We start from the raw sequence: 27,888 nt of genomic DNA, 5'->3' as shown, positions 1-27,888 counted from the left end.
CGGGGCGGGGCTTTAGTTTCAGGTCACGTGGGTGCTCGGATGGAAATAGGTGTGAGCCGAACCGCCGCTCCGGAAGCGGCTTCTTGGAAAGTGAAAGTAATGGTCGTTTTTTTTTAACTTTTTTTTATTTTGTCACAACAGTGTACGCAAATATTAACATAAAAACAGTAACATATCATATAAACATATAAATATGTATATAGGCTAAAATATATATAAAATATAGGCTAAAATATGTATATATATAAGCAAAGTATTAATCTGATATAATGAAAGGGAACAATAGTACAGGAACGGTAGGCACTTAACTGGACTTCATGGTTTTTCTTTTGTGGACGTTTCGCTTCTTGTCCAAGAGCTCTTCTGCAGAGCTGAAGAAGCTTCTTGGATGAGAAGCGAAATGTCTCCTCAGAAAGAAACCAGAAAGTCCAGCTGCCTCTTGAAAAAGCATCTTTGGGGCAACTATGATCTGGATGACTGAGAATCTCCATAGACGTGGTAGTTTAAACCAGGGGTCTCCAACCTTGGCAACTTTAAGACTTGTGGACTTCAACTCCCAGAAGCTGGCTAAGGAATTCAGCTGGTTTAAAAGACAAACAAGTATGAAACCTACCTGTGATGTCGCTTTGAGAAGTCAGGACTCCACCTGCATGACTTAAAGGGACAAATGAGAGACCCCTAAGAATGCAGTTGCGATTAGCTTACTATGAGAAAGTTTGTACTTGCACAATGTGCTAAGATAAAATCAGTAACCTGCCTTCCATTGAGGACCTGTATACTGCACAAATCAAGAAGAGGGCCGTGAAAATATTTACAGATCCCTCACATCCTGGACATAAAATGTTTTAACTCCTACCATCAAAACGACGCTACAGAGCATTGCACACCAGAACAACTAGACACAAGAACAGTTTTTTCCCGAAGGCCATCACTCTGCTAAACAAATAATTCCCTCAACACTGTCAAAGTATTTACTAAATCTACACTACTATTAATCTTCTCATTGTTTTCATCACCAATCTCTTTCCACTTATGACTGTATGACTGTAACTTTTTGTTGCTATCATTAAGGGTTAAATTGCAATCTATGACGATCATTTATGTTGTAAATGTTGTACCTTTGATGAAGGTATTTTTTTTTCTTTTATGTACACTGAGAGCATATGCACCAAAAAAAATTCCTTGTGTGTCCAATCACACTTGGCCAATAAATTCTATTCTATTCTATTCTATTAAAAAAGTAAGAAACCAGCCCTCAAAAAATCATAAGATGTTCAGTACTTAGCCTTTATACTTTTGCTGAGGATGTTTCACATAAAAAAGGATGGAGGGAGGTTCCCATCTTCCTCCTCCATAAATCATAAATATCCTGCCCAACAGACTTCTTTGCTTTAACTAATCTTGCACTTGCTGTGAGTACAGTTAATAAAGAAAAGATCTTCTTTCCGCTTTAAGAATTTCCATGTAATAACATTACATCATTGTGCAGTATTGTACAGAGTACAGTATTGGGGCTATAGTGCTAGACAGAATAACAGAAGAAAAAGATTTTGCTCACAGCAGATGGTTGCAAATGAGTAAACAGGGTGACCAGGCAACTGTGAAGGCAAACAAAAGTCTGGGGGAGGGATGACCACCATGAAAAAGGCGGTCCTAATCCTGCTGCATAGGGGTTTAGTCAGACCCCATTTGGAATATTGTGTCCAGTTCTGGAGACCTCACTTAAAAAATGATAAAATTGAGTGAGTCCAGAGATGGGCAACAAAAATGGTGCAAGGTCTGAAGGACAAAACATATCGGGAAAGATTGGAGGAACTGAATATGTGCAATCTGGAGAACAGATTGGAAGAGGTGGGGGAGCATGATTAAAACCTTTAAATATATTAAGGGTGTGAATAAGGTCCTAGAAGGCATATTTTCAATATTAAGCAAAAATCAAGAACATGGGGAATAACCTCAACTTGACAGAAGAAAGTGTAAAAGTAATGTTAGAAAGTATTATCTCACAAAAAGAGTCATGGAAGCTTGAAACCAACTTCCAGCGGAGGTAGTGGGTCAATCTTCAGTAACTGAGTTTTAAAATGCTTGGGAGAAACACGTGTCTGTCAAAAATTTAAAAAGAAAAAGAAAAGAAAAAGAAACATACAAAAAACTCAATGGGTAGGCTCAGTGGATCACTGGCAGTTTTTCTGTCATCTATTTACTATATTTCTATATACATTCTTCCTCAATCCTGCTGCTGCCACCTCTGTGTCCTAAGTACCACTAAATGTAGATCAGGGATACCCATTTTTTGCAACATTTTGCAACTTTTGAGATGTGGACTTTTAACTTCTGGTACATAGGTCTTACATGCTCAGTTTGAATACCCCTGCTGTAGGCCTATGCAAAGAACAACACTGTTGCCAAATTTGGAGAAAAAGGAGAATTATTCTTCCTCCTCTTCTTCCAAGCATTATTTCTCTCTTTCTGCAACGCCCTCTTCTACAGAAAGTTCTTCTGCCTCCCTCAGTGAAATAGGATTAATGATGTCTCCAACTAGCACTGAGATAAGAGGAATTTCCACACTGTTTATTTCAGGTCTCTGATAAAGGGGGAAGAGAAGAAGCATTGGCAGATTACCTTGCAAAGAAACAGCTAGGAATATCAACAGCTAGGAATACTATATATAATAGTTTTTGAGACGTTTTGCTCTCGGAACCATTTAAAAAAATTATGGAGGACTCCAAAAGAGTTTTTGTTTATATGGGTCATATTTATCACCATTTGCTGTATTAAAAATTAAAACTGGACAAATTTATAGAATATTTATTTATTGAATCATGTAAAAATATTAATGCCATTAGATAGTAACAAATATTTTTAGGAAAATATTTTTAACAAAAATAAGTAAAACATGAAATTGTTTTTCCAAATATTTTTAATATCTGGCAAATTTGGATTTCATAGACCCTACATAGGGTCTTAGGGAGGATTCCCCAGTGTCCTCAGACCACTGCTTCAAGAAACTCTGATATAGAAGAATAAGTAATAGTACATTAGTAGTAAGTTCTTCATGCTTCTTGCAACAAGTTTTAAAAACTTCTGAATCATTATTACATCAACATTTATTGTTATTAAATGTATATACTGCCCATCTCACTGTGAAGCAACTCTTTAAAAATTTCTTAAATAAAAACAAGAGATACAATAAATAATCCTAAGTAAATACCAGTTCCAGATTACATGCCACAGTCCTACAGAAGGGTTAGCATTAGACTATCACCTTCCCTATTTTTGAGAAGGCCACAACCAAAGGATCAGCCTACTTTATAGAGAAAAACTGTTTTAGAGTATCAATACTTTAACAGAAACATGTTCTGCTTTCAGCTTCCTTTGCCTCACAAAACTGGGAGGACCTTGTCCTTTAAGGACTTCCAACTGTCAGTTCCAGCTAGCATACACACCATCCTGAATATACCTTGTGCTGATCTTTATAACTGCATTCAGAAAAGTATTGGTAACCAGTGTAGGACTGATTATATTAAACCTATCCTATGTTACAGGGTAAAAGTTATTTAAAAACCATTACCACTCAATATTTGTGCTGCTACATTTTGCCACAAGTATACTTTTCGGAGTGCATCATATTGCAAAAGTCCAAGTATAACAAGGGCCTGAGTTATTCCAGCCAGGTCTTCCTCCAGAAGGCGCCATAGCTAGTGACACAGCATGGCTGGGCACAGACAATAGGATCTCTTCTTGTTTTGCATTTGCAAATGAATGAAAGAGATAAATTATGTACTGAAGGACCTGAGACTAGATCCAAAAAGTGATGGGACTAGATGTCGCTATTATATACTCCCATCCCCATCCCACCAAAGAGTTCCAGTATTCATAGAATTTGTGAATTTATTCATGACACAAAACTATTCAAGTCAGTTTCAGGAGAGTCCATCTTACCACTCAGTCATCTCCAAATTCTCCTAATATGGAAGCGAAGTTGTAACATTTTATATTCTGTAAAAACCTCAAAAATGTGTGAAACAGCCATCCAGTTTTGTCTGCAACAATATTGGTCTGCTTAAGATCAAAGTAAGGCCTGTTTAATTTTCAAGATTGCTAGGACAGGGGTCCCCAACCTCTGGGCCACAACTCACTAGTTTGCAAGCAGACCATGAAAACTTTGGGTGAGTGTGCAAGCCTATCCCCATTTGTGTGAACAGTGGGTAAGCGCATGCATGCACACTCCATTTGCATGAGCAGCAGGCGCATGTGCATGGCGATTGTGCAAATGGAGCTGCATGTACATGCACGTACTTGCCAGCCACTCACATAGAGCCATCCCCCCTCCCCTCCCCCACCCCGGCAGTCTGCAAAACCAGAAAAGTTGGGGAACACTCTGCTAGGATATTAACCAGGGTACAGACTAGGAGCTGAATTCTGAAATTACCAAAGCTAGACTATATGAAATCATGGTGGTATGTTTGGTGGTGTTGTACTTGATTATTCTAAATGATATCTTTTCACTTAGAAAAGAACGTCGTTATGATACAAAAAATATTGTTGTTGTTTGTATTACTCAGAAAACGAGTAAATTTCCAGAATTTTGTCACAGACTTTTTGAAAGCCATATAAGCCCATATAAGAGAATCTACATGGAAAGGAAAAAATGGTATATCCTGACTTTGGGAAGTATTTCAACAGCAGGAGAACCTAAACTGACTAAATCATCCACATAACAGAAAAAAAACACATAGATTTTTGCTCTCATTTGGTATACAGATGTGTATTACTGTTCAACTGTAAAATTTATTTTATTATGATTAAATGTTCTACAGTGCTTATCAGTGCATCAGGCACTATCTAATGAATTCCTATATTAAGGATGCCAGATAAAGCTTATTATTTTTCCTTCACTTATTACCTTTTAGTGAAATCTGCTTGTAATGTTTGTCTTCAAGCAATAAGTCCTTAAGGAGCAAAAAATATGCATACATATATACACCTCAGGTTTTGAGTCATTATCTTACAAATCATAGACAAATTGTAAGGAGACCTAGTGATTATCTAATTCAATACCATGTACAAAATAAGAATAATACATTTGTTTTCAGAGAATATAACAACCAACAATCAGTTGCAACTGAAGAATGCTGCCCTTATATATCTGTGGGATTTTTTGTTTTTTGTTTGCTTCAGATAATATTTTGGCTAGATCCAAAAAAATAATTTTAACCAGAACAGGAGAGCAAGAGAAATCCATATATAAATGGATCTGAAAAAGAATGCTTTCTCATTATGTAACATCAGTGGAGCTTTCTTGTATATATAACAGTACTTTAAAAAATGCATTTTACTGGTGAGGAAATGTTCCATCTTCTGAAACCATAAAGGATAGAAATCTATTTATATTGATTCAAAGAGGTCATAACTGTTTATCTTATTTTCATCATATAATGTTATTTTTTCCATTAGCTGCTTCTTTTTATCATTGATTTTTATTTCTTTCATTAAAGCTGAAATAAAAGACAAAGTAAAGTCATTGAAGTTTAGTCTCCATTTCATTGAGAACTTTTATGAAATGCATTTCAACACAACATCTACAACAGACTAACAATTCATCAGAAAGCTGTAAATACCATGTAAAGAAAAATATTATTAAAATGCAAACGTAACAGTTAAAAGAATCCAACAGTTGTCATAAAAGACCAGTCCAGGACTTCTGAAAAAAGAGTGGCCTTAGTTTGCTTTTGAAAGCCAAATCCTGCAAAAAGCAAAGGGAATCCCCTTTGTAAAAAATTCCAGTGCTTGAGTACTACCAGGGAAACCACCAGGTCAAGGATTCCACAGAAATCTTATGGTCTCCGTAGGTGTAAATCCCAAGCATTTGGGAGTCATACTACTTAGAATAGTAAAATCAAAATTAGGACTGGTGAGACCTAAGTTAAAGTCTACTTTAAGGTATGGAAATTGAGTGACTTTACTCCAGTCTCTTTCTCTTAATTCAACCTGACCTGTAGGGTTACTATTGTAGAGATAAAATGAGTCAAAATCTCTCAATTTATAGGAAAAAGAGAATATAATCCCAGTGAATAGATCTGGAAATGAACCAATTACTGTAGCTTAACAGTATATAGAATTAGCAGTACTAGGTATATATTCTGTACGGACAGTTCTAATCAAAATTCTATCAGGCATACTCCAGTATTTCCAACCACTCCCAAAATTTAATCTAGAGGTCACCAGTGCAAGCATCATCATTAATGCAGCTGACGAACTAGCCAAAGTGGTAAAATACATTCTTTACTATATCTGGCATATGAGCGTCCAGCACCATGTAGATTTTTAAATACAAGTGCTATCCAATCAGCACAAGAATAAATATATATTGGAGTGAATATTTTCCCAGTAAACAGTGCTGTATTTTGATTTACTTCACCTTATTTACCCTTTCTGATTTACTGCTGACTTCAGGCATTGTTTCAATCTCTCCTCACTTGGACTTGAGGAGTAACTGTTGTATGTCATTGTTATTTCTGTGATGCTATATCAAACTTTCCACAGAATCTTTGACATTATCAATTTCTATCAATCTCAAAATAATATTTAAATATTACCTTTTACCTTGTGAGGAACAAGCAGCGCCATCATTTTTTCTCTGCTGTTGATTTGTTTTTATGTCAGAGTCTGTATTTTTTGCTGTGAACATCACAGGCTTAGTGAAAGAAACATTTCCTGGCTCCAGACTGTGTTTGGTTGGTGCACAGAAGGAAGCATGTTCTGCAACATCCCATGAAAAGTTACAGGATTCATCTGACTCACAAGGTTCCCGTAAAATCTGCTCAGAGTATGTTTCAGGAGGCAAAACTTTTATGCATGGTGGTAATGTAGTGGTACAGTTTAGAGATCCAGAATTGGCAGAGGCTTCGTGGTTATGACCATAGAAATCAACATTGAAGGGACTAGCTGGTTCATCATTAGTTTCTTCTGGAATATTGGTGAAGAGTCCAAGATTTCTGCTTCTTTCTGACATGTTCTCAGATCTTGTTTGACGATCTGCAATTTCTATTATTTCATTCACCTGTTTTTGACAAGAATGTTAAATAGATTGTTTCTACTTTCCTCATTGAAATAAAACAATTTCTCTAGTTTCTACATTTACTTACTTATTCTTACTTACTTACTTACTTACTCTTCCTTAATCCAATAAAATAAAGAAAATAAAAGGACTACATAGCAAGGGCATCTCTACTAACAAGCTGATTATATTTACCTCTGTTGTGTTTGCATTCTTTTTCCGCAGGCAAATGCAGACAGAAGTGGCCAAGCATAAAGAAACTGTTTCTGTCAAACAAACAGTTTGCTTATCTTGGTATTTGTGACATATTTGTATGGCAGCAAGATTTTCAAAGTTTTTCTCCTTAGTACAAGACAATTCTTTTGCCATTCTGAGCTCTTCAAGCAAGGCATCTTTCTGTTGAAGAAAAGGTTGGAAGAATGCAGATGATGCTACTTCTCTGTCCTTTAAAGAATTGCTCTTTAAAGTTGTTTGGTTCACTTACATAATGAAGCTGAAAGTAATTATTCTGTTTTCAACATATTACTAAATAGTTCCTCAAATTTTAACAGGGCAAAAACGGTGTATCATAGGGCAACAATTGTTGAGCAGAGGTACCTCAAAGGAGCTAAATTACAGAATGTGCCCCAAATCTATGACTCTGAAGGAATGAAATTTTGGGAAGTTGGTGGCTGCTTCAATGTTGCCAGGCTGCTGCTATGGTGATTTTTGAACATTCCATGACAGTTGCTCAGCTACTCTTGAAATCCTGTGTTTTCTCCTTCGCCCAGCAACATCTGCTTATTTGGGGGAGTTGGGGGAGGGCGGGAAGGGAAGGGAACAGGAAGGAACCTCATGCACCATTCTCATGTAGATGTGGAACAAGTGAACTGCATAAAATAACAACAATGATTCAAAACCTACATTCTCCGGTCTGAGGACCTCTCACTCTCGGGGTCTTTCTTCAAACATTTAAATCTTCCAAAATATTTTTTCTACATACCAGAAAAATAGGATTTCTTCTTTCATCCATTGCTTTCATGCCAGTCAATATTTCTGCTAAAACCTAGAAAAATGATTACAATTAGTTTTTTTTTTAAATTATAATTGACAGCTAATAATCCTTACCTTCAGACTATTTATATATTTCATCTGGCGCTATTTAGGTGCAATCCAGGCCTATCATAGAAGAAAGCCTTTTTATCAGATACAAGCCAGCTTTTAACCAAGTCTATAGAGATCAATATTGCCTATGCTGGCAGGCAGCTTCTCTCTTCAATCTGAGGCAGAAGTTTCCCCTAGTTTTATAATCCAAAACCCTTTTTTCCTTAAGACGCCTAAACACAACATAGCACAAACGGTGCCTGCAATACAAAGAATGTGTTCTGGCATGGAAAAATGAGCTTATTCATAAATTTTCAATCTGCAAGCATAATTTTATGAAACATCTTGACATTTTACTAATTAACCACTGGAAGTAAACTTTCAAATTTAATTAAAGGAAAACATGTCCAATTCTTGGCATGAGAATTATGTAAGATTACTCATAAAGAACAACAACTTACAATTCCACAAGCAAATACGTCCACTTTTTCAGTTAGCTGCCCATGCCTGACAAAATCTTCTGGGAAATAAGCTAGTGAAGCTTGCAAAACCTTGGTTTTTACCACAGTATATTCCGATTTCTTTTCCACAGGATGCAGTCTAAGACCAGAATGTCCAAGTTGTGGTACAAAGTTTGCATCCAGCAAAACATTGGAACTGTTTGTATAGGAGACAAAAATACAATAAAAGATCAGTTACAACACTGATGTTTGAATGTGAATTAGGACTTTGCCCTAAACAGATCAAAACAGCATTATCAACTGATAAACATCAGTTAAACAAATGTGTGACAAAAATCTGGTTTGAAAGCTATAAGAAATGGCAGTTAATTCAGATTGTTAATACTGTACATACATTTGAATTCTAACAAAGCGTAAATGTGAAGAAGGTACCGTAAAATATAAATTATGCCAATATTATCAGCCAACAATATTTTATTTACATGACAATTTCTTAATTAGGGCAAACAAATGACTTTCTTATGAAAATATGTATACATAAATATTTTTTTATTTATCAAACTTTTATGTTTCCCCTCTCCCTGAAGGCAACTCTATACATCTGGAGATAAAATGATTAGGTGGTGTATTAGGCAGAATAAATGAATAAAAGAACAGAGGGAGTACTCTAATTTTTCCCTCCAAGTGCTCTATTCTGCCTTACTTATCACAAGGGAAAGAAAGCCAAAACCAGCTGAGGGTACAGCTGCAGATGTGCACTGTAGATTTCAGCAGGTACAGATACATTTTTTTACTAATTTCGTGACTCTTGAGAATTTGTCTGACACATTGGATTACTTCTAAGCTTAAGTTTGCCTTGAACTAATGAAGGCATGTTTTGCTTTCCCCTTTTTTAAGTCATGAAAATCAAGCCAGTTCGGTATCTCTGTGTCTCTGTGTATGTGCGTGTCTGTGAGTGTGCATCTATGTAGGAGGAAGTACTTTATGAATCAGTTACATCCTGTGTTACGTGATATTTATTGAAGACAAAGTTGCTAGGAAGGATCATGAATGAAAGCACAGGTAATTGCCTGCACTGTCCTGATGTTGTTTAGCTATACTTCTTTCTTATGAAAATCAGATAGAATCAGATAGAAGTTTAATCAGATAGAAGTTTAAGTAGTTCATTAAGTAATATATAATAGGAGGCATAAAGAAATAAATGCTATTTTAAATACACATCCCCACCTTTTTACATTTCCATGAATAATTCCAAACTGATGTAAATGCTGAATGGCTTTAATTAATCCCAGAGATATTCTGATGCGTTTCTCCCATGTTAATGCTGCAGAACTATCCTGCAACAGAGAGAACAATGGATCTTTAAAACGATGAATGTTTAGCAATAAATGACAAAACACTCTTATTGCAAAAAAAATAATGGAATAACACATTGGGAATAGTTCTCACGTAAGGTTCTGCTGCCATGTATTTCAGCCTCTTGAGCCTGATACTGTATTGGATTGCAACTACCATCATCTCCATGATGATTGGAGATAGAAATTGTAGTTCAATCTATTTGGGGGACACCAAGCTCTGGAAAAGCATCTATACTTTCTTTCAAAATAGAATTACAGAATATGGAAATAGTATTGTTGTGCTTTTAGGACCCCCCTCTCCAAAAAACCCTAATTATATAGCAGGGGTGTCAAAACTCAATTTTATTAAGGGCTGCTTCAGGGTTGTGTTTGACCGGGGGGGGGGGCAGGGTGTGTGTGACCAGCTCGATGTCCTGCAGCCTTCTGCCAGCAAAAATGGAGTTCCATTTTCACTGGCAGAGAGCTGCAGGAGGCCATCACAGCCAAAAACAGAGGGGAGGGCTGCACGCCGCTGTCCCGAGCTCCGTTTTTGCTGGCAGAGGCACAGGAGGCTGGTCCTTTGCTGTTTCCAGGGTGGCCCTGCGGGCCAGATCTAAGCACCCCGTGGACCGGATTTGGCCCGCAAGCCTTAAGTTTGACACCCCTGCTGTATAGCAACAGCTAAACATACTGCAACAGAAGCTGGTATTGAAGGTCAGAAAAAGTAATCACCATGGCTGTGGGGTCATTGCACCAGCCAAAACTTTTGAGGACCAGTCATAGGTACCACTCATTCAGCATCATCTCAAGTTCAGTCACTGAAAGAGTGATTGTTAAGCAAGGCCCCCCTATTATTAACAGTCATTCTGAATTCAGATAACTAAGTAAGCCAAAGAGCAATACTCAACAGGATCATATGGTCAACTGTTTCAAACTGGAGCTGGTTGATTAAGTAAGAGCTAAACCCACCTCCCCATTCCCCGTGAATCAGGCTGCCTCCTTCTCCATCGTGTGTCAATGATTTTATTCTGCTTGTATTGTGATTTTATTGGCTATATTTATATTTGATTATTTTAATGTTTTTTATCTTGAGTTGCTTTGAGACAAGATGGCTGGCAAATAAATTTCACAATAAATAAATAAATAAAATAAAATAAATGATCAAGCACAGCCTACTGCCTAAACACAACCAGATTTTCAGTGCTACAGTATCCTCTGGGTTATCATTGCAACCAAGATCTTTTTGAAAGGGTTAGGGAAGCAAATTCTCGAGACTAAACAAGAATCAAATTAATGCTTCTGTACTTGAGAGTGGCTGAGTCCTCATCAGCCCTTTGCCTTCCTGCTAGTGATACAACCAAGGCATCTTTCCCCCTATCTCTGCAATCTCACATCAACTTCAATGAGCAATCTCATGTCTTTGAAATGTTGTTGGTTGGAATGTAACTCCCAAAATCCTGCTCATGCTGGTTGAGAAGTGCTTCCTTTTAATAGATATGGTACACAAAAATCCATGCTTGTTACTTACCTGACACTGTAGCCTGTCCAATAACGATCCATTTTCCATATAGGGATAAATCAAGGAGTGAAGTCCACTTTCTACACAGAAACCCAACAACTGTAGAATATTAGGATGGCAACATCTAAAAGGCATTTGAAGAAATTGTATTTATTCATTTATTGCAATTATATTCCATCATAATCCCATAGGACATTTCCCAAGAATTCAAACACTGCAACATACACAATACAACGAGATCTAAGAAACATAAAACACACAAATCTGAAATCCCACAAGACCTTGTTTGAGGGAAAGGTTCTTCCAGCCCTTTCCTTCAGATGGAGCTGAGGGTCAAAAGAGGAAAAGAGCTACAAAGCCTAGCGAGAAGCAAACAGGCAGAAAAACCAAAGAATAAGCAATGATTTTGATAGAACAAGAATAGAAAATTGAAACAAAAAAGATAACACAGAGATCAAACCCTATTGTTGTGGCCTGTCGGCCACCAGCCCCTCCAGCAGGCGAATCAGATGAGGAGGCGGCGTGGGAGTCAGGATCAGCATCAAGGCAACCTGACAGATCAAAGGGGGAAGAGGGACTGGAGCTGACAGAGAGAGACAGAGGCGGAGCCTGGGCCATCTGCCAGCCCTCAGATGGAGAGTCAAAAAACCCCAGGTCTGGAGGTGGCTGATGAGAAAGAGGAGGAACAGCTGGGTCCAGTGCCTGATGCACAAATGCGCAAAAGGCAGAGGAGAGGAGAGCAGTGGAAATCCGTGGGCCAATCCTTGGGAAAGAAGAGCCACAGCTGCTAGCAAAGCCCCATCCTAGCTCTGGGGATAAAAGGCAGGGGGCGGAGATGAATAGATGTGGCAGACAACTATTCATCTTCCTGCCAGACAGACTTGTTAGCCCACAGGGAGGCTGCCAGGGCTGCTGGCGCTCCTAATAAAGGAATCATTGCTTCAGTTACAGAGGGTTTGTCTTGTTTGGGGAGCTGGGCAGTGGTGGGTTGCTACCAGTTCGGACCAGTTCGCAAGAACTGTTGGCAAAAATCTGGCCAAGTTCTAGAACCGGTAACGATGCCAGCTGGCCACACCCCCGAACCAGTTCCCTTGGCCAAAGAGGTTGTAAAAAAAAAAAGTTTTAAAAGGCTCTTCTGGTGATCCCAGCTGAGTTGCCTGATCACCAGAACCTTTAAAAAACATATTTTCTACAAGCTCTTGAGCCGAAGAGGTTGCTAAAACAATCCTTTTAAGAGGTTCTGGGCTGTGATCAGGCAACTTCAGCTGGGATTGTCAGAGGAGCCTTTTAAAATCTTTTTTTCCTCTGGTGATCCCAGCTGAGTTGCCTCATCATCACAGGCTTTTAAAATCACTTTTTTACAACCTCTTACAACAGCCCCCACCCATGCCCACACAATCGCCCCCTCCTCGCTTACCTAATTGCTACTCCTTTAGGGCTCGCAATCAGCTTCGGCTGCTGCAATCAGTTGCATCAGTTAGCAACTGAATCTGCCTGCCTGCAATCCATCTCCTTGGTGAGCAACTCAATCTGCCTGCCTCAATTGGGTAAGTAAACTATTAAAAATAATTAATTGGGATTTTTTAAGGAGTTGGGCTTTTTTAAACAGCAATTTAAAGTTAAGGAAATTTTAAATTTAGCCGCTTTTATCTAAAACAGGGGTCTCCAACCTTAGTAACTTTAAGGCTTGTAGACTTAAACTCCCAGAGTTCCTGGCTGAAGAACTCTGGGTGTTGAAGTCCACAAATCTTAAAGTTACTAAGGTTAGAGACCCCTGATCTAAAAAATATAAATAAAATAAAATGATAAAATAAAATATTTGTGCAGCTTTCTGAGATTTGGTGTGTTTTTGTAGTGTTTCATTCTAACTACACAAACACACAAAATCTCACAAAGCTGTATGTGGCATTTTATGTGTGTGTGTGTGTGTATGTGTGAGTCAGTTGTATTGTGTTGTGTTGTGTATGTGTAAAGTGTGAAAGTTGGTTTTTTAGCTTTTTGTGGCTGTGTGAGGTTCCTGCTTGTTGCAGGGGCCATTTTGGGTGAAGTGCAGCTGCTTTTACATTGTGTGGGTCAGTTGTGTTGTGTTGTGTTTTGTGTGTGTGTGTAAAGTGTGAAAGTTGATTTTTGAGCTTTTTGTGGCTGTGTGAGGTTCCTGCTTGTTGCAGGGGCCATTTTGGGTGAAGTGCAGCTGCTTTTACATTGTGTGTGAGTCAGTTGTGTTGTGCTGTGTGTATGTAAAGTGTGAAAGTTGGTTTTTGGTACCTCTTATTGTTTTGTATACTTTATTATTTATTGTTATTGGCCACGCCCACCCAGTCACATGTCTTCCAAGCCACGCCCAGTGTCACATGACCATCAAGCCACCCCCACAAAATAAGCCATGCCCACAGAACCGGTAGTTAAAAACATTTAGAACCCACCCCTGGAGCTGGGTCAGAACACCTATACAAGAGGAGTATAGGTCTATAAAGAGTAGCAATACAGATATATATAGGCTTTAAGACAAAAGAAATATAGAGAAAGAAAAATATAAGATAGGGTCTTATTTTTGGGGAAACACTGGCATTATTATTTTTTGCAGTATAAATACTCAATAAGGTTAGTAGCAGGAACCAGAAAATTTAAGGTTGAAAGATCCCAGGCTATTATGAAACCAAAGATTGTTAGCAGTTTTTGATCCGGTGAAAAAGCAGATCAGGAAAATTCCAAGAGCTTGAATTTAGGAATCAAGAAATTCCTGGTGGTTGAGCTTGACTCTGGAAAAAGATAAAATGTAACTAAGGGAATATTGGCATTTCTGTTTGTGCAAGCCTATGGGTTTATCTCTCTGTGTCTAAAACCATTTTGAGGTCATTTATAATGCATGTCCTCCCCTCATCCCACCCATATTCTGGGCCTTTCTGATGAGTTAATACATTTTGAAGATAAAATGTTTATTTCACTAGACTGAACTGGAAAAGAAAAAATGAATGAGATTGTTATAATGCCCACCCAAGCTCAAACGTTTCTCAAAGAGAACAATTTTTTTATTAAAGCCAAAATAGCAAAAATAAAATGTAAAAACATTAACAGACTAAAAGACACACACCTACAGATAGCCTTCACATAACACCCATTTATTCAGCAATTGTTCAGAGTTGTCATGATGCTGAAGAAATGGACTTATAACTGATCTTTGAAATGTATGTGTGTATGTATTCATTTATTTATTAAATTTTTATACCATCCATCTTGCTATCCTGAGCAAGTCTGGCTCACAAAGTAAACTAACATTTGTCACCTGCTGTTTTCCCCACTAAATGTGTTGTCCAGCTACTTACCGAAAGCAGATTTGCACTTCTGTACGAAAAAATACTTGTGCCTCATTCTGGAATAAAGAGAATTCTATTATTTTTCTGAACAGCAAATTCGTACTTACACATATTAGTATATACAGTATATACTAGCCATTTTCTTATTTGAATCTATTAAACTCAAAATGACAATCGGAATTGGAGAAGGAGAAGCTAATACGTTTATTCTGCTATACCCAATTTCAACCGTAGTTCAAGATCCAAGAGTTCTCTGCCAACATGCTCATACATTGCATCTCACTAGCAATATTTATCGGTATAGAATGAAATCACATTATATTATTATCTCTGCATTTTCAACAATATCATTTTAAAAATGAAGTTCTTTTTTGCTTCTGTGTTTTTAATTCTACTATTTTAAACCTCCTGGCAAATAGATGGGGAAGAAATAGAGGTAGTGCCAGATTTTATTTTCCTAGGCTCCAAGTTCATCGCACATGGGGACTACAGCCAAGAAATTAAAAGACGCTTGGCTCCTGGGGAGGAAAGCTATGGCAAAGTTGGACAGCATACTAAAAAGCAGAGATATCACCCTGCCAATAAAAGTGCGTATAGTTAAGGCTATGGTTTTCCCAGTTGCAATGTATGGTTGTGAAAGTTGGACCATAAGGAAGGCTGAGCATCAAAGAATTGAGGCCTTTGAACTATAGTGCTGGAGAAGACTCCTGCGAGTTCCTTGGACTGCAAGGCAATCAAGCCGATCAGTCCTAGAGGAGATCAACCTTGACTGCTCTTTAGAAGGCCACATCGTGAAGATGAAACTGAAATACTTTGGCCACTTAATGAGAAGGAAGGACTCACTGGAGAAGAACCTAATGCTGGGAACGATTGAGGGGAAAAGAAGAAGAGAACAGCAGAGAATGAGGTGGCTGGATTGAGTCACTGAGCTTAAATGGTCTCTGGGGGATGGTAGAGGGCAAGAAGGCCTGGAGGAAAGTTGTCCATGGGGTCGAGATGGGTCGGACACAACTTCACAACTAATAACAACAACAATTTTAAACCAGGCTGATTTACTGATTTAACTGGGAGGTTAATTGAAATCTATATTTATATTGTATTAAATTTGTATAAGTAATTTATATTGCTTTGTAGAAAAGATGGCTAGAAAGTGACAAGACTTTCACATGTTTCTCTCATCAACGTAAATAGGTTCAACATTTAATGCTATTTGGTTCTAGCTCAATAAAATTAACCCCATTGTAATGATCCAAGCCTATGAATCTCAACTCCTAAAAATAATTGGGGATCCAGATTTTTGAACTTAAGACAGATAAACAAAAAATGCCCTGTGAAATTATTGCAGACCTTTTCTAAAGTAGTGGAGATAACCACCAAGAGTCTTCTTTCAAAAATGCAATGCTAGGTGTCATAAGAAAATTCCAATAGGAAACAAAGACAACAACACAAGCAATAATTCTTACTTTAAGATAAGAGGTTTATTGTTTCTAATAATTTGGAACATAAGAAATCAATAGCTATAAAAGATACAATAGCATTAATCCACTTGTATTAACAAGCCATTGCAATGGGATTCAATGATATACAGCAGATCCTACATGGACTGCTATCAATCAAAGGGCTCCAAGCTGATCTCTAACCCTATCCCTTATATTCTTCTTATCTCTCCACATACACGCTTCATCACTAACTGTCACTTTCCATAAACACCTGTGTACATTACTTTCAGTTCCTCATTTCCAACAGTTTCATTCTTCCTGTTTTAAATGTATCCATGCAAATGCATACTTTGGAAAAACATGTTTCACAGTTAGCAATGGCTCAGCAGGATTAGAAATAGTTCTGGTATATTTTGAAACCATCCTAGCTGAGAACTTTGGTTCATACCTCTTTCTTCTGGGCCTGCTATTATTTTATTTATTTATTTTTATTTTATTTATTTTGTCACAACATCATACAAAAAGATTATATAGTATATACACATATAAACATATATAGGAAGAAGAAAAGAAAAACAATAGGACAGGAACGGTAGGCACGTTTGTGCGCTTATGCACGCCCCTTATGGTCCTCTTAGGAATGGGGTGAGGTCAATAGTAGAAAGTTTTTGGTTAAAGCTTTTAGGATTATGGGAAGAGACCACAGAGTCAGGTAAAGTATTCCAAGCACTGATGATTCTGTTGCAGAAGTCATATTTTCTGCAATCTAGATTAAAGCGGTTTACATTAAGTTTAAATCTATTGGTTGCCCTTGTATTATTGCAATTAAAGTTGAAGTAGTCTTTGACAGGAAGGACATTACAATAGATGATTCTGTGAGTTAAACTTAGGTCTTGTCAAAGGCGACGGAGTTCCAAGTTTTCTAAGCCTAGGATTTCAAGTCTGGTGGGATAAGGTATTTTGTTGTTTTCAGAGGAATGGAGAACTCTTCTTGTAAAATATTTCTGGACACGTTCAATTGTATTGATGTCAGAGATGTGGTGAGGGTTCCAAACAGGTGAGCTGTATTCTAGAATTGGTCTAGCAAATGTTTTATATGCTCTGGTTAGTAGTGTGGTGTTTTTGGAAAAGAAGCTACGCAAAATTAGGTTTACAACTCTTAGAGCTTTTTTTGCTATGTAGTTGCAGTGGGCTTTGGCACTTAGATCATTTGACATGAAAACTCCAAGGTCTTTAACGGGATGGGGGTCGTCTGTAAGGTAATGTCCATCTAGTATGTACTTAGTTTTAGGGTTCTTTTTTCCTATATGTAAGACTGAGCATTTGCTGGTTGAAATTTGGAGCTGCCAATTTTTAGACCAAGCAGTTAGATGGTCAAGGTCGTTTTGAATTATAGAAGTGTTATCTGTGGTGTTAAATAGTTTGACATCGTCAGCAAAGAGAACACAATTATTCATAGGACTGATTGAATCTAATAGATCAATAGGCTATATTTTTTGATTCTCACATAGGGATGGGAATGGCAGTGCCAGGAATCCAATATGGCCGTATAGAGACACACCCACTATTGTTAGCCAGCTTTGCACATGCCTTTCTAATTTTGTTCAATTTATGAAATAAATGAAGACAGACACCTACCTCTTTTAGTTTTTTAACAACGTAGTGAGCATTATCTCTCTGACCTCTGTAAGTAGTAGCAAAGACGCCTTCACTAATTCGGTTTTTTTCACTGAAGCCGCTGGTGGCAATTTCCACTTCCCTCGGCATCCATAAAAGGCTTGCAGTGTCACGATTAGCAGAAGCTTTCTCTCGAGGAATGGAAGAACTATAGACCTACACATTTAAGAGAAAAGATATGACTGATATTTTGGTAAACATTGGAAAAATTACTTTCAATCCCAAGCCACACCACAAGCTGTCATTCCAAAATAACTATACCTAATTCCGGTTACCAGAATTGCTAGAATTGCCTATCTAAAAGTGTACATTTCAATTTGATTGAATTAGTGGTATCAATTATGCTAGGGAAACAGTATAATTGGTTCTGCACTACAATCCTCTATATTCAAAATGTCTTCCAGGTGATTTGGGGAAGCAGATTTCATAGCCATTTTAACCACTTAAGTAACAAATATTGCAGAAGCTTAATTTTTATTTTGACTGGGTATGCTCAGCTTTGTTGCCACCTGATTTTGAAAATTGGGTGGTGGTTTTTGTGATATAAAATCTTAGAGGTTTGAAGATACGACATGAAATGTTACTAAAAACTAATATAATACCTTCCTTTTTATATTTTTTTTATTGCTTTCTTGGGTCTTTTTTCTATTTTAACTGCCAGGTACTAATATGCCTTGGTTCGTAACTCTAAAGTTGTATATTGTCAGAATGCAGCAGATTTGGATACTACTTCCTGGAATGGGATAAATATATTCAACCTTGAATATATGGGTAGTTTTTTATAACTTTAGACTGGGCAATTGGCTTAGTTTATGTATCTAATGAGTGTCAAATTGTATTTAATTACTTATTTATTTTATTAAATAAATTATTTAATTTAATTTAAAGTGCCGTATTTTTTGGACTATAAGATGCACTGGAGAATAAGACGCACCTTAGTTTTTGGGGAGGAAAATAAGAAAAAAGCTGACTGGCAGGTGGATTGGCCTCCTGGAATACCCCCAATCAGCTGTTCCCAGAGGTGAACTTTAGCAACAGGTTCATTGATTGTGAGCTCTGTGCCTTGCTTTTTCAGCCTCTGAAACCTCCATTTCAGAGGCTGTTTTTACAGCCTCTGAAACCTCTGTTTGAGAGGCTGGGCAGGGCTACATTCGTGTATAAATCGCACCCAAATTTTCACCCTCTTTTTGAAGGGGAAAGGTGCATCTTATACTCTGAAAAATACGGTATTTAATTTATTAATTGCATTTTTAATACCAGATTCAGGTGCAAGACGTTTGTAGGATTTACTGGCTCAAATAAAGGATAATTTAGCTGAACTGCAAGATTTTGAAAGGGGAGTTATATTGTTGCTTAGCTTCTCTTGAAAAAAGCTGGGATCCAGGATTTTGATTTGACAGCTGCCTTAAACTCCAACATCTTAATCATTATGCTTTACTTTGCCTGTTGCATAATAACCCTATCAAACAATTCATCTCTAATGAAACATTTCTCTTACTTGAACAAAACATTTAACAGAGATAGTTGCTAACTATGCATATAATTTTTTTACTGATAAAAATATAGCCGATAATTCTGATTATAAAGTTTTTAAAACCCTTACTGTATATATTATTAGTATAATATGTTTTACTATCTATATGCTTAAATCAGGGGTGAAATCTAAAAATTTTCCCTACCGGTTCTGAGGGCGTGGCTTAATTGGTGGGTGTGGCTTGGTGGTCAGATGACTGGGTGGGCATGGCCAATAACAATAAATAATAAAAATAATAAAGTATAAAAAACAATAAGAGGTATCAAAAACCAACTTTCACACTTTACACACACACAACACAACACAACACAACACAACACAACACAACACAACTCAACTGACTCACAATGTAAAAGAAGCTGCACTTCACATTTCACACAGCCACAAAAAGCTCAAAATCCAACTTTCACACTTTACACACACACACACACACAATGCCACATACAGCTTTTTGAGATTTTGTGTGTTTGTGTAGTTAGAGTGAAACACTACAGAAACACACCAAATCTCAAAAAGCTGCACAAATATTTTATTTTATTATTTTATTTTATTTTGTTTTATTTTATTATGGATTTCAAATCCCAGAGTTCCTCAGCCAGCAAAGCAGGAAGTCAAAGCAAGCTTTTTTTTTTTTCTTCAGTAGCTGAAGAAAGCATGGCACTGCCAGCCCGAAAGAGCAGTAATTATAGGTAAGTGAGGAGGGGGAATTGGCTTGGCATGGGTGGGGGTTCTTGTAAGTGGGGGCTGTTAAAAAGTAAGTTTAAAAGCCTGTGAGGATCAGGAAACTCCTCTGGGATCGCCAGAGGAAGCTTTTAAAACCTCGGTTTTTTTCTTGTTTTTTTTTCCCTTCGGCTGAAGAGGTTTTTTTAAAAAAAACTTTTAAAGGGTTTTGATGATCTCTGCTCAGCCCCGCGATCATCAGAGGTTTTTTTTTTTTTTTACTTTTAAAGGCATGTTTCGGCTGAAGAAAAACTTTTAAAAGTAAAAAAAAAAAAAACCTCTGCTGATGGTGCGGCTCAGCAGAGGAAGGGGGGGTGGGGCCAGGGATTTTTTTGCTACCAGTCCTCCGAACCAGCAGCTGCCATCGCTACCTAATCGGGTGAGCCGGTGCGAACCAGGAGCATTTCACCCCTGGCTTAAGTAACTGCAGAGTATTTTAGCTAAATGCAGGAAATATGATCCACAGTTTAAAATAGTGTAAATGTTCCTGTTCTTTACCTTTCCATTTGAGAAATCTGAGAAATTGGAATGTAATGAATGTGGGAGGTCCATGGATGTTGGCGGTAGAGATAAAGGAGGCATGTCTGAATCTACCTTCAAAAGAGGATCTGAAAGTAACAAAATGAAATACATTAGAGGCTACTTCTGCAGTTTTGGAATCATAGGAGAGGAACATTTGTTTCATTTCAAATCTTTATACTCAGTGAAAATTAAAAGTTACTAATCTTCTAGCATTTTAAAATTGGGTTGCAGACCTTAGTCAATTGTGGCTGATCTTGACAAAGCTATGCAACACTGCATCTAATTATTATTCAGGCAGGAGGCTACTAAGCAATTCTGACCTATAGGCTATACTGGGAACTTAATGAAACATCCTGGAAGAAAGAAATAGCAAAATCATTTTTAGACTATTACAAAGAAAATTACATGGATCTGTTGACATAGTCCTCAGAGGTTGAGTTCAACTCAATTGTGACTTTACTTCTTTGTGCCAGAAAACAGATCCACTCATCCTGGAGCTTTCCAGATGTCTGGAGTTCAAATTTCAATTATCCATTTAATGTTGTTAGCCACCTTACCTTGTGGCAAGATGGGCAGCGAACAAATTTAATAAATAAATCAATCCATAGACAGTATGTCGTGCTAGAATTTATGGAAATTGAAATCCAATATATTTGGCATATACCAATATGAGGAAAATTGCCTAGGTTTGACTTATTGCTTAGTATTATGAATCAGTCAGGCCATTATGAATAGTTTAACAAATTATGTGAAATTATGTGGAATTAGTCACAGGGTAACTGTGCACCCCAGGAATCAGATGAATTTGTATGATAATGGTTGTGCAAGATGAGCCTGACAACTATCAACCTCCAATGTGGAAAAGAGTTTAATTTGTTTTGATCAAATCAAGAAAACAAAAGTATTGCATTTTATAGCACATTTAAGTAATAAGATGTTGCATGTACACAATTAGTAGCGGCTGACAACTTCTTCCCATTTGTTAACAAGGATTTTTTTAAAAAAATATCTAAATGCTTTTTTTACCATACCGTTTTGTCTTCTATGCATCTGAGTCAAGTTGGGCAATGATGGTGACACTTCCATCCCATTTTCTATTTTCTTTTTATTTTCCATCCCATTTTGACGTGGCAAATTCTTCTCCTGTTCAGGGGACTTCAAAAGAGTCCTGGCAGAATCACGATTGTGTGACTTCCCTGTAACTATAAAACACATTGGTAGTGTATTCTTAACTGTACTTGTGCAGAGCCAGAGCGGTAGGATATTGAGACTTGCAAATCCAATTCAGATGGGTTTTCTGCTCAAAATACTTGCATTTACACTTGTACACATAGGCCTTGATGAAGAACAATCTATAACAATATACAGATTTCAAAATCTATTCCTTCTCTATAATAATCTTTTAAAATGTCCAGTTATACAGGTAGTCCTCGACTTGCAACAGTTTGTTTATTAACCTTTCCAAGTTACAACGGCACTGAAAAAAGTGACTTATGACCATTATACACATTTATGACCATTGTAGCACTGTCACGTGATTTACATTCGGATGCTTGACAACTGACTCACATTTATGACACTTGCAATGTCCCGGGGTCATATGATCCCCTTTTGCAACTTTCTGACAAGCAAAGTCAATGGGGAAACCCGATTCACTTACCAACTGTGTTACTAATTTAACAACTGCTGTGAATCACGTAACAAATGTGGCAAAAAAAGTCGTAAAGTGGGGCAAAACTCACTTAACCAATTGCTCACTTAGCAACATCAATTGTGGTCGTAAATTGAGGACTATCTGTATTTCATTTGTTTCTGGGTGGGGCATTGAGTGCAAATGAATGCCGATCTTCTACAATGAGTATAAGCTGCATTGAGATAAATATCTGAATTCTCTGAAGCAAATAACAGGAATTTAGTGACCTCAGGGAAACATTCCAAAATGCTGCAGATGCTATTATATTTTAGGAAATTCCCATCTTTTCTTCAACGTTCTTGTTCAACCTTTGGTTGAAAACAATGCAATAGAATGAAATTTCATACCACTGGAATCTTCCAGACTGTAATGCAGTAGAGAAATGAGAAGGTCAAAGAACAAAAGGCAAGGTATCAAGGTATATGGATGAGGCAGAAGCAACCAGAAACATGTTGTATAAACTACTATAAACTTCATCTGATGTCCTTATTTAGCTTAGTACTTCTTATGAATTTTCTGCTCTTTGCATATTTTCACTTACCTAGCTCAAGAAAAGACAGAAGGTACTTACAATTTGAAATCACTTGTGCTGCTCTGTAGAACTCCAGTTCCCACAGAAGTTCCAACAACTGTTGGACCGTCGCAAGCCGCACTCCCCACCACCACATCAGTTCTCTTGTTATACTAATTCCTGCTTTTTCCATGCATTTGATTTTTCTCAGCTCAGTTTGGTCAGTTATCACATGAGATGCTGAAAGTAAAACAAGACTATTTTGATTAACAGGTCACTTTCCTTTCACATGTTTTTATTATCTGGTTGAACTTGTTAAATCTGAAAAACATGAAAACTCCTATGGTTTTACCTCAGAACTTAATCCAGAGCTTTTCATTATTGAATGGTGAGTGGGGAACCTACTTCAGATGTTGCTGTACTGCAAATCTCAATTAAACCCAGGATGGCAGATCATGAGGAAATCTGGGATTTGTAGTTTAGCAACATCTGACATGGCTCAAGTTCCTAACTATGATTACAGATAATAGTTTTGACTGGGATAATGTTCTACATTCTCAGGCCTTAAAATGTACTTTGGATTTAGTGATGCTCCTTAGATTGAACAGAAAAATTTCATATAACAAAGCTTTGTAAATTTATTTTATTTTTAGCTTGTTCAATTACCAACATGGTCTGCATGATGAGGTACAGATCTGTACAATTCTGAAGATACAACACAAACCAGAATAATATTGAAAGTTAGAATAACAGAGTTGGAAGGGACCTTGGAGGTCTTCTAGTCCAATCCCCTGCCTAGACAGGAAACTCTGCCATGTAAGAGGAGAGTTGTCAGCTAATGCTGTGGGTGTTTAGAAAAAAAATAAAACTGTTTCAACTCCTACCCTCAAAACGACGCTATAGAGCACTGCACACCAACAGCTAGATACAAGAACAGTTTTTCCCCGAACACCATCACTCTGCTAAACAAGTAATTCTTTCAACACTGTCAAACTAGTTAGTAAATCTGCACTACTATTAATCTTCTTATCGTTCCTATCACCCATCTCCTCCCACTTATGACTGTGACTATTGCTTGTATTCTTACGATCTATATTGGTATTGTTTCCTGATTGCTTAATTGTAGCCTATGACTATCATTAAGTGCTGTATCATTAAGTGTTAAATTTGTACCCTATGACTATCATTAAGTGTTGTAAGTGTTGTACCTTGATGAAGGTATCTTTTCTTTTATGTACACTGAGAGCATGTGCACCAAGACAAATTCCTTGTGTATCCAATCACACTTGGCCAATAAAAAATTCTATTCTATTCTATTCTTAACATTATTCTATATAATGTAATAGAAAGGTTATAGGTAGTAGTGGCTATCGAGGTTACACCACAGTTCCCTGTCTTTTTAGCAGATGACTGGCAACTATGAAGAAACAGTTTGACCAAAGTTATCTGCAAGTTGCTTCATTGCCCATATAACACCCCATTTTACTGTTCCATGAAAAAGCTATAAATTGCTGATGCCCTTGAACTTGGAAGAAAGAAAAGCTGTTTTCCAGCTGGTCCAGAACGCGGCTACGCGGGTAATAGAGGGAGCACTGAGATGCTCCCATGTAACACCTCTCCTGCGCAGTCTGCACTGGTTCCCAGTGGTCTTCTGGGTGCAATTCAAGGTGTTAGTTGTCACCTTTAAAGCGCTCCATGGCACAGGACCAGGTTGCTTACGGGACCGCCTACTGCCACTAACAGCCTCCCATCGGCCTGTGCGCTCCCATAGGGAGGGCCTCCTCAGGGTGCCGTCAGTTAAACAATGTCGACTGGCGATCCCCAGGGGGAGGGCCTTTTCTGTGGGGGCCCCTGCCCTTTGGAATGAGTTGCCTCCGGGGTTGCGCCAACTCCCCGACCTCCAAATGTTCAAACGCGAGCTCAAGACTCTGTTATTTCATCGGGCGGGGCTAGCCTAACGAAATTTTTAAATTGGGGTTTTATGATGGTTTTATGTTAGTTTTTAATTTGATTTGGCCAAATTTTTAGAATCCGTGGGTGGCTCAGGCTGTAAGACAGCCTGTTATTAAACACAGCTGCTTCCAATTACTGCAGGCTCGAGTCCCACCAGGCCCAAGGTTGACTCAGCCTTCCATCCTTTATAAGGTAGGTAAAATGAGGACCCAGATTGTTGCGGGGGCAATAAGTTGACTTTGTAAATATACAAATAGAATGAGACTATTGCCTTACACAGTGTAAGCCGCCCTGAGTCTTTGGAGAAGGGCGGATATAAATGTAAATTTAAAAAAAAGAATCGGTTTTTTAATAAGCTTTTAATGTTTGTTTATGTTTATGTTTTTATCTTTGGCTGTAAACCGCCTTGAGTCCTTCGGAAGAAGGGCGGTATAAAAATCCAATAAATAAATAAATAAATAAATAAATAAATAAATAAATAAATAAATAAATGGGTGGACCACAAAGGCAGCACTGTATTCATTTTCTTATTGTGGCATTTTATGATCACAACAGCTTTGCCAAAAGGTTGGGAAGTATTTGCTATGTTTCCTCATTTTTTTCTGCTATCATTTATGAACATCAGTGGTGCGTCAAATGACCAGCTATCCATCCATATCAATTGTAGGTTTCAATTTTTTTTACTACTGGTTCTGTGGGCGTGGCTTGGTGAGTGTGGCATGGCATGGCTTGGTGGATGTGGTAGGGGAAGGATACTGTAAAATCTTCATTCCCATCCCACTCCAGGGGAAGGATACTCTAAAATCCCCTTTTCCTCCCAATCAGCTGGAACTCGGGAGGCAGAGAATAGATGGGGGCAGGGCCAGTCAGAGGTGGTATTTACCGGTTCTCCTACTCAAAATTTCTGCTACCAGTTCTCCAGAATTGGTCAGAACCTGCTGAAACCTACCTCTGATCCATATATCTTGCCCCACCAGTGAGTATTGAAATAAATAGGTAGATTTTATTCCTATTATTTAAGTAACTATCAAATTCAGCTGTTCATCTAGAAGTAATTCTTCCCATAGGTGATCAGGAAAATAACTGCTTATACATTGGGATTCAACATGTATAGGTGTGGAGGCAGGGGTGGGGTACCTATGAGGCATCTTTCCCCTGCACAAGGCAATACCATACACAAAAGGGTTGCCCCCCTCCTCATTGATGGGAAAGCACTCCACAGCAGACTATTAATCATTCTTCAGGAATGCAATCCAGCATTTCATAAATTGTGACTCATAATTGTGAATGAGCTAAAAAACCAATGATAACACAGGCTTTCTTATGTATGATGTATCTCTTGAAATACCTCCATTAATGAAAAACCACATGGGAAAATCGAAAGAACAATTTACACCCAAAGATTCTCTGAAGACCCTCCTAGCCAGAACATACAGATGGAGACACAAAGATCACACTTTCATTAAGGTCTTTTTTATTTCAAAAGAGGGAAGAAGAGGTATAGCTTTAACAAAAAGCCTTTTATCAGAAAGTTTAAGCAATAAAGACAGATCACGATAAGTGAATAACTTTCAAGGGAAACGCCTTTTGCTAAAACTACCAAAGCCTCTTAAAGGAATCATAAATCAGTTTACTGTCAAGGCACTTTTATTGACAGATGAAATTAATTTTCATCATCATCATTTCATCATCTCCATTTAAAAAAAAAGAGAAAGTTCTTTTATTACAAAACAAAACAATAGCAGAAATAAGAAATGCAGCTCCAAAATGATTCCAATCTCTCGCATAGATGCCATATCTTCTTGACAAATACCCAGGGACGTTTATTTTGGTAGATTTCTAAATCTTTTAAGAGATTCTATCATTATTTTACCAAGACAGGTTAAATTCTTTCTGGCATGGGGGGGGCACACTGCCAGAATTTGCAAGACCTAACATTTCAGTTCATGAGTAAATATAAACTGTATAGTATAATATAATTTTGTGAGTTTTTAAAGCACGTGTATGTGTGTGTATCTTTTGTATATTCACCAGAATAGCTAGACACAAGGATAGTCCCCCACTCCCCAATGCCATTACTCTGCTAAGCAACTAATTCCCACAACACTGTCAAACTATTTAGTAAGGCTGTACTGCTATTCTTCTTCTCATATTTCCTATTAAGGTACCTATCTCCTTTTCTACTTATGACTATAACTGTTGCTTGTATCTATACGATTTATATTGTTTTACTTAGTTTCCTAGTATGATTTCTGTTGATTGCTTATTTAGTATCCTATGGCTATCACTACGTATTGTATCATGATTTAGGATGAATGCATTCTTATGATGACCATGATCATGTTTTATCACTTACAGCTTTTATGGACACTGAGAGCTTATGCACCGAACACAAATTCCTTGCCTATCCAAGCCCACTTGGCCAATAAAGAACTTTAATTCTAATTCTAATCCTTCGTTCTGTACAGCTGCCGAAGGAGAAGACCCAAAGAGCAACATCCTCCCCCCCCTCTCCCCCACCCACTCGGTTTGCTCACCAAAGCGCATCCAGTCGTACTCGTTGAGGCAATCCATCTTCTGGCAAAAGTCCTCCAGCACCCAGGAGGGCAAGTTGTGGAGGTAAGGAGACGGGGGGCTGGACCCCTCCAAGGAACAGGACGGCGGCGGCTGAGCCATTTCGCTCTCCGCTTGCGTCACAGGCTTGGGAATTCCCGTCTCTTTACCTTTAGCCATTCACAAGAGCTGCCCGTCCAGATGCCCAAATGGGAAAAGGAAGGTGAACTTGGCGCTTTCTTTCCGGAGAGCGAGGCCCTGAAATAGCGCCGGGCTCGCCTTCCCTTCAGAGCGGCAGGTTAAGAAAGTCGACTTCGCTTCCCCCAACTTGCCGCAGCCCGACAGCTCCGTCCTAGGACTAGGTGCGGCTTAGACTCCGCTCAGCGCGTGGACAGCTGCCTGAAACGACTCAGCTCCACCCAGAGCTCTCCGGGTTCCACCCTTCCTGACGTCAGTTTCTAACACGTGACGCAAGTCGGGGTGGTTGTTTTCTCTATTTTATTTTTATTTAT

General features: G+C 38.0%; 1 protein-coding gene across 3 annotated transcripts; it reads right to left on the bottom strand.

Moving 5' to 3' along the window:
* Positions 1–5,085: 5,085 nt before the first annotated feature.
* IRAK2 (interleukin 1 receptor associated kinase 2) lies at positions 5,086–27,888 on the bottom strand. 3 transcript variants are annotated; one of them, XM_058168265.1, is made up of 13 exons: positions 27,547–27,888; positions 22,931–23,110; positions 21,698–21,868; positions 20,643–20,752; positions 17,852–18,046; positions 14,784–14,830; positions 11,470–11,584; positions 9,832–9,941; positions 8,605–8,800; positions 8,043–8,105; positions 7,256–7,456; positions 6,607–7,063; positions 5,086–5,498 (listed from the first exon to the last, which is right to left on the bottom strand). In XM_058168265.1, the coding sequence occupies exons 1-13, from the start codon at positions 27,554–27,556 to the stop codon at positions 5,389–5,391; spliced, it is 1,965 nt and encodes a 654-aa protein (XP_058024248.1). In that variant the 5' UTR covers positions 27,557–27,888; the 3' UTR covers positions 5,086–5,388. The 3 variants fall into 3 exon arrangements, with proteins under 3 accessions (XP_058024248.1, XP_058024246.1, XP_058024247.1); XM_058168263.1 differs by having other exon boundaries at positions 27,361–27,886; XM_058168264.1 differs by having other exon boundaries at positions 6,600–7,063; positions 27,361–27,884.

The sequence above is a fragment of the Ahaetulla prasina genome, chromosome 2, assembly GCF_028640845.1.
Source record: "Ahaetulla prasina isolate Xishuangbanna chromosome 2, ASM2864084v1, whole genome shotgun sequence".
NCBI lineage: Eukaryota > Metazoa > Chordata > Lepidosauria > Squamata > Colubridae > Ahaetulla > Ahaetulla prasina.
This window is presented reverse-complemented; position numbering and strand designations above follow the sequence as displayed.